The 7423-nt window shown below is 35.6% G+C and overlaps 1 protein-coding gene across 1 annotated transcript; it reads left to right on the top strand.

The window, feature by feature from the left end:
• Positions 1–668: 668 nt before the first annotated feature.
• On the top strand, positions 669–1038 carry LOC112500511. Its single transcript, XM_025104009.1, has 2 exons — positions 669–696; positions 802–1038. The coding sequence occupies exon 2, from the start codon at positions 811–813 to the stop codon at positions 1036–1038; it is 228 nt and encodes a 75-aa protein (XP_024959777.1). The 5' UTR covers positions 669–696; positions 802–810.
• The last annotated feature ends 6385 nt before the right edge of the window (positions 1039–7423 follow it).

Below are 7423 nucleotides of genomic sequence, written 5' to 3'. Positions count from 1 at the left end.
TATATATATATATATATATAGACTTTGGATCATGTGAGACCAGCCTGTTTTCGTGAGACACGTGAGACCAACATTTTACACTTGAAACTTCACAGCAAAATGCTGTGAAGGTAACTTTTTAAAACCTTCACAGTGTTTTTGCTGTGAAGGTTTGACTTTTTTTAAACCTTCACAGCGTTTTTGCTGTGAAGTTTACGTGTAAAAATGTGGTCTCACGGGTCTTACGAAAACAAGCTGGTCTCACGTGAACCCAACCCTATATATATATATATATATATATATATATATATATATAATAAGGGTTAATTACCATATAAAAAAGTATTTTTAATTCTAAATAAATCGACTTAAATAATTTATATTAGGTAAAATATTTATTTATTTCCATGTGTTTTAATTACGTATATAATAAAAACATATTAAATGTAATATTTCAACCAAATTAAATGATTCATTTTTCGTATTATATTTACATTCATTAAATTTCGAATATAAATAATTTAACAACTTCCTTTTATTAGATTATTTTGTTTTACATTTATGTCAGTGGGACCCACAGTCGTATACGGAAAATCAAATTACACCGTCTATAAAATACCAGTAAATAAATTGTGTATTCAGTTCGTCAAAGCCTTTTAACAACATACAAACATGAAATCTCTCTCGACTTTTGTATTTCTCTTCTCCCTTGTTCTGGTAAGCGTTTCTTTTCGTGTTCTTATTTAGCTACATTTTTATTCATAATTATTGAACTGATATATATATATATATATATATATATATTTATATATTGATGATCAGCTTGCAAGAATGAATGATGCAAGAAAAGGTCCAGAAGAATACTGGAGAAGTATAATGAAAGACGAGCCCATGCCAAAAGCGATTCAAGATGTTCTGAGTGAAGATTCGACTGATAAAGAGAATAACAGGGATCGATTCACAAGAGATTTCGATACAAAGCCAAATCTCATAATCTATCATTCTCATGTGATGTATAATCAAAAAGATCACGAGTTAGCATCTTCTAAGATAAACTAGTGTCGTTTGATCGCGACATGCCAGATGTATTTTTCTTGAATGCAAATAAAGTTTGCGTTAAACATTTTGTCGAATCGTCGGTGTGCTAATTCAGTTATTTATCATACTAGAGATGCACAAATGGGTTTGAGGACCAGCCTAGGCCCAACTAGGACAGTGTCTAGTGATGGCCAAATCGGCTCGGTCCAGGCCGGGACCCGCAAAGAACCGGCCCGGCCCGAGACCGGTTATGTGACCGAAAACCTGGACCGGTTGGGGTTTTTGGTAGTTTCGTGGGACCGGGACAGGTTATGGGACCGGCTATAGACCGGTCCGGCGTAAAAATTTAAATAATTTTATAAATAAATGTATTTTTAAATAATTTTATAATGCATTTTTATAAGAAAATGTAATCTTAATTATATTAAAACGCATTTTTAAAATGTATTTGAGTAACCTAATTGTAAAATTTATAATGTATTAAAAATGTATAACATTAAAAAAATTTAAAAAAAATTATTTCTTAATGCCGGGACCGGTTGGGACCGGGACCGACCGGCGGCCCATAACCGCTTATGTAGTACCTTAACTGGTCGTACCATTTTCGAGCGGAACCGGTTATGAGAAAGCTTGGGACCGATTAGTCCCCGGCCGGGACCGGTTTTTGGCCATCACTATGTTACACAAAGGAATGTAATCGGGCCCGTCTTAGACCAAAAGCCCGACGAATTCTACAATTTTCATTGAGGATGGGTTAAAGCATCTCTAAGAGATTATGTAAAATGGAGATTTTGAGAATTTTTTCTCCAACAGATTTTTTAAAACCTTTTCCAAAATGAAAAAAGCATGAGAGAGATAATGAAGATCTCCAGATTTGGAGAACTCTCCCAAAGTGATTGCTCCGTCCGTCCCAAATTAGATATTCATATTACTATTTTAGTTTGTCTCAAAGTAAGCTTATGTTTTCAAAAGTAAGTTTCTAATTTCCAATTTTACCCTCACTTATGAGATGTACAAAGTTTCTTTCTGGGTAAAAATGTTATTTAAAAAGTGTAATAATTATACATTCATAATATTATGTGTTGTTTTTTTTTTTGTGGACATTTATTTTGGGACAAAAAAGTTAAAAAAGAGAAATAATTTTTTATTTTTTCTATCAATGACAATCCTTAAAATTAAATTGTAGGAAAGAAAAATAATATTTTATAAATTATATTGAATATTTAAATAATATAAATAATATTGTAATTTTWAAAATAAAAAAAGTGTTGGAGATAAACTTAACATTTATGAAGATTTTAACTTTCAATTTTCAATTTTTTAATAATTTGTTGGAAATTTTCTCAAATACTTGCTGCTTTTGCAAATCCCGTTCACATTCCTGTTTTTTATAACTTGTAAAAAGACAATTTTATCCCTTATAATGACTAGTTTGAAGGGTATGATAGTAAACTTAATTTATTGCGTTTGTCTTTTTCAACTAGTAAAAAACACTTGTAAAGGGGTGTATATATATACACAAAAGAAGAATATTCACACAAATACACCAATATATATCTCAATTTTAATGTATTTTTTTTTGTCTCGGTCGATGTTATAAGACGATTTTATATGGTTTTGATAAAACGATAATATTTTTATTTTTGAATAAGATATAAACATAAAGATATCATAAAGAATCCGTTTTGATAAAATACAATCTTACTCGGTAAATTAAGATGTTACTTTCTACCAGTAAATGCTTAATGAGTTATTATATGTAGGGGCTGTTTACTAAATGCTTACCGGGTAAGCGCTTACCGGTATCACTTACGTTCCCAATTGAGCATGATAAAAACCAAGAATCTTACCCGGTAAGAGGCATAACAAGGACCAAGAATCTTACCGGGTAAGTGAGGAAAAAGACTCTTGCCCAGTAAGCGGTTACCGGGTTTAAGACGCTTACCAACAAGACAACAATCCATTTTGATGACCGACAATGTTACATGATAAGGTAAGTGAGAGGTAATTTCTCTTGCCAGTAAGCGCTTACCCGGTAAGTGTTTGGTAAACAGCCCCGTAGTCTTATATAAATATTTGATTGTCAAACTGTTTTCATATGTGTTTAAAATAAGGATTAAATTGGAAAAAGAATTATATTCACTAGAAAACATACCGTCAATAAAGCAACTTTTATGGTTGTTTTAGTTGCATCTTTTAACATAAAACTTCTTTTTAGTTTACAATTTAAATAAATGAATTTTAATACATTCCACTCCTATTAATTACGTTACAAAAAGTTGTTAAAACGAAGTTATTCGCCCTAACAAGTTTTATCGATGAAATTAGGCCAGGAGGTTGGGACCCTGTCCAAGGTTCAACCGGTTTGCCGACCTCTAGAACCGCCCGACAAGGCGGTGGAGTTACTTGGAATTCATAAGAGAGAGGATTTAGGCTGCGTTTGGTACATGAGACGGGACATGACAGGACATGACGAGACAAAACCTACTGTCCCATGTTTGGTGCAGCATGGGACAGAACAAGAACTCACTGTCCCACGTTTGGCGCGACATGAGACAGGGACAAGAATTGGGACAAGGTGGGACAACATGAGACAAAAGAGGTGTTTTCTTGTTCCACCAAAATAGGTGGAACAAGATGGGACAAGAATGTGACAAAAACTAAAACATTACTAATCTACCCTAGTTTGATTTATAACTTTAATACGATATTTGTTTTAATGGTCATCACCGATAGTTTCGACAACCGCCACTACCGACGGTCACTGGCGGCCACCTCCTCTTCCACTACAATAACATCCTCCACCGCCTTCACAACCACCGTCCGCCAAGTCCATTACCACCTCTACCATAGTCGACCACCGACCACCACCGTCCATTGTCACCACCACTACCGCCGTTCACCGCCTTCAACTCCTCCTCTACTGCAACAACCTCCTCCACGACAACCATTCATTGCCACCTCACCTCCACCATAACCACCACCACCATCTTCACTACATCAACCACAACTACCATCTTCATGTCCTCTATAACCGCCACCACCACCATAACTACCACCGTTGTCAACTGCCATCACCACCACAATCTACCATCTTCATGTCCTCCATAACCACCGTCGTCCACCAAGCACCACCGCCTCTATCTCCATAACCACTGTCGGCCACCAACCACCACCGCCCGTTGCCACTACTACCGTCGGCCACCACCATCTCCACCATAACCAAAACCACCTCCACCACCACCACTACTACCATCAATTATATCAAAACTTTCATTCAAATTTGGTACAAATATGAAAATTATGTACAAATCTTTATTCTTTAATTATTTACTTTATTTTTGTTAATTATAATTATTATATAATATTTAAAATCATCAAATAACTTTTGGGGTAGCTTGTCTAGTTCTATCATGTCCAGTCCTAGTCGTACCAAACACCAGACATACTCCTGTTATGTTCAGTCATGTCCTGTCCAGTCCTACCATCTTGTCCTGTCTTGTTTAGTCCTGTCCAATTATGTCTACGTACCAAACGCTACCTTAAGGATCCATTAGAATAAGAAATTGAACAATATCTTCATATATGCATCCAAGGTTCATATGAATTGCTTCACATCATTTGGTTACATACAAGAAAATGAATATTTAGTTCAATCTGAACATCATTAAATACAACCTGAGTGAACTCACCAACAAATGCAACCCATCCGGTCCAGACCTGCTTAGCCGAACCTTGAAAACGACTGCAGCTGGACTACAAACCCTTACATGATGGTCCATGTCAGTCGACCGGTTAACACAAACAAATTCAAACCAAATTTACGGTTTAAACATGAATACAAGCTAGTAATTAGTAGTGACCAGAGATGACCAAACCTGGGCTTTGGAAACTTGTTTCTAGCAGTCGCATTCAGAGGCCCTTGTTTGACTCGTATTTCCAACATTAATGGTATCGGGCAAGTATCTTAACAAGGAGATATCGACCAAAGAACGACATCGCATTAGTGTTACGGTTTTTGCACTTTTTGAATGTTGCATTTGGTACATGGGACATGACAGGACATGACGGGACTGAAGGGGGGAAATGTATTTTTTTGTCCCACGAAAATAGGAAGGAACAAAAATCAGCAAGACGAGACAAGATTGATAAATTACTAAACTACCCATATCATATTAAAACCCTAAAACCTTGTAAAAAAAATTCACCCACATACCTCATTCTCACCCAACCAGTCTTGACATGTCCGTCCTGTCTACGTACCAAACGCACCCCAAGGGACTTGATTTGCAACTTACATTTCTTCCTCTTAGCCACTCTCCAAGGCATTCTTCGCAATCACTTCAAAAGCTTCGTCAATGTTGATTCCAACCTTTGCAGACATCTCAAAATACGGTTATTCCCTTTCGATTCACACCAAGTGTGGGCTTTCTTCGCAGAAACCTGCCAAGAAAGCGTTATCATGACAGAACGAGCAACAAAGTGTCATAGGATTCCAAGTAAAGAAATATTTCAAAAGTAAATCTACGATAATCATCAAAGAGAGAACAAGAGAAATATGTATTAATTTGGACATCCGCATAAAGAAATTGAAGTAATTTTGATTGTAAATTTGGTGAACATACCACTCGACCATTGCCACCGTCGATATCAACCTCGTTACCTAGAACAACAAACGGGAAATTTTCCAGATCCAAAGGGCTTGCCTGCAAGATATTTCGTTATATTAGAATTCATAATGCAGCATTTCATGATTGATATAGCTTAAGTAAATTACTACAAAGTTGGTAGAGTTTAGAAGACTTCTCGTACTTCTATCTTATATGCATTTCTCTCTTTCACACACTTTTCACAAGTCAGGGGTCTTCATTTAAACAACCGCCCTAATATTTGTAGAGCTCGTGTTTGCGTACATCTTACCCACCTAGACCCTATCTCCGGCTTCCGGCTAGGATTATTAGGCTCGTTTGGTTTTGGTTTTATATACACATGGGTAGAATTGACTTAGTGCTAGACTTCTTGAATCATTGTATTTGGCCTTTAATCACATAACCAACCATCATTCATGTGTAAATACCCAAAAAAGACTATAGATTGCAATACTAAAGTCCCATTTGGTTTGGAGGATTGGATTGGAATTGGATGTATTCGGAATTGAATTCCATTCCAGTTCCATGTTTGGTTTGAAGGATTTCCTGGATTTGAAATCATTGAAATCCCACAAACATAGAATTTAGAAATCCAATGGGGTTGGTTGGTATTTCACGGGATTTCATAGATTTGTATGTAATAATGTTCAAAAATATATTAAAGACATTTGTTTCGTAATAATCAGTTAATAAAAGGTAATCTAATTATTTTTATAATTATTCATAAAGAACGGAATTTAATTCAAACTTGCCCCAATAGACTATACGGGTGGGTTCACGTGAGACCAGTCTGTTTTCATGAGACATGTGAGACTATAAAATAACAACGAAACTTCACAACAAAACATTATGAAGGTACGAAAAACACTCAAACTTTACAGCAAAAACACTATGAACCTTCACAGTGTTCTGTTGTGAAGGTTCAGTGTTATTTTCGTCCTTATGATTTACAATTTATCATTGTTTCTGTCCCTCTCTTTTACAATTCGTTACTATTTTGGTCCCTTGGTACCTAAAGGTAAGAATTTAGTCCAAGGACAAAAATAGCAATAAATTGCAAACCATAGGTACCAAAATCGCAATTTCTAAACCGCAAGGATGAAAATGAAAATTATCAACAAACCACTTACCACATAGATGAAAATCATAATTTACTCTGTTATAAAATTGCATTCTAGTTTGTTGCTTCATTTTATCAACTTATTTGTAATTCATATTTTTAAACAATATAAAAGTATATACAAAAAATGTGCAATATGACAATGTTTTGAATATATTGGGTTGAAAAAGCAGGTGTTCGCACTGGGATTAGTCGGCTCGCATAGCGGGTTGGATATCCAGGTTTATAAAAAAAATAGGAATTTTTTGTTGGGTTTTGAGATCCATTTGCAAACTACCCTATTTTTGCAACAACAGAAAGACCCCCATAAATGGATTTAGATGAAAATTGTAGGAAACGAAGAAGAGAAATTTAGGTGGCATACTTGTAGGAAGTGTCTGGGGATGGAAACAAGTCACCCGTTGAACAGGTTTCTCTTTGAGAATCCACCCTTCACCCACGGGTACCTTTCTCTCTCCTCCATTTCTTTTCCGTCTCTCTCTCATCTCACCTGTAAAACAAGAACAATCTTCATTTCATTCAGACCCAAAAAAACATCAAACTTGAATTCAATCAAGATTCATGATATGTCGTTTACAGTGACCATCACGGTCAACTTTAGGACCCCAGTTAACATCCAGAAACTTTGATTTCAAAA

This window comes from Cynara cardunculus (genome assembly GCF_001531365.2).
Source record: "Cynara cardunculus var. scolymus isolate 2C chromosome LG 17, CcrdV1, whole genome shotgun sequence".
In the NCBI taxonomy this organism is placed as follows: Eukaryota; Viridiplantae; Streptophyta; class Magnoliopsida; order Asterales; family Asteraceae; genus Cynara; species Cynara cardunculus.
This window is presented reverse-complemented; position numbering and strand designations above follow the sequence as displayed.

Excerpts from the sequence above, each read along its gene's own strand:
- LOC112500511 (XM_025104009.1), top strand. The coding sequence starts at position 811 with ATGAATGATGCAAGAAAAGGTCCAGAAGAATACTGGAGAAGTATAATG.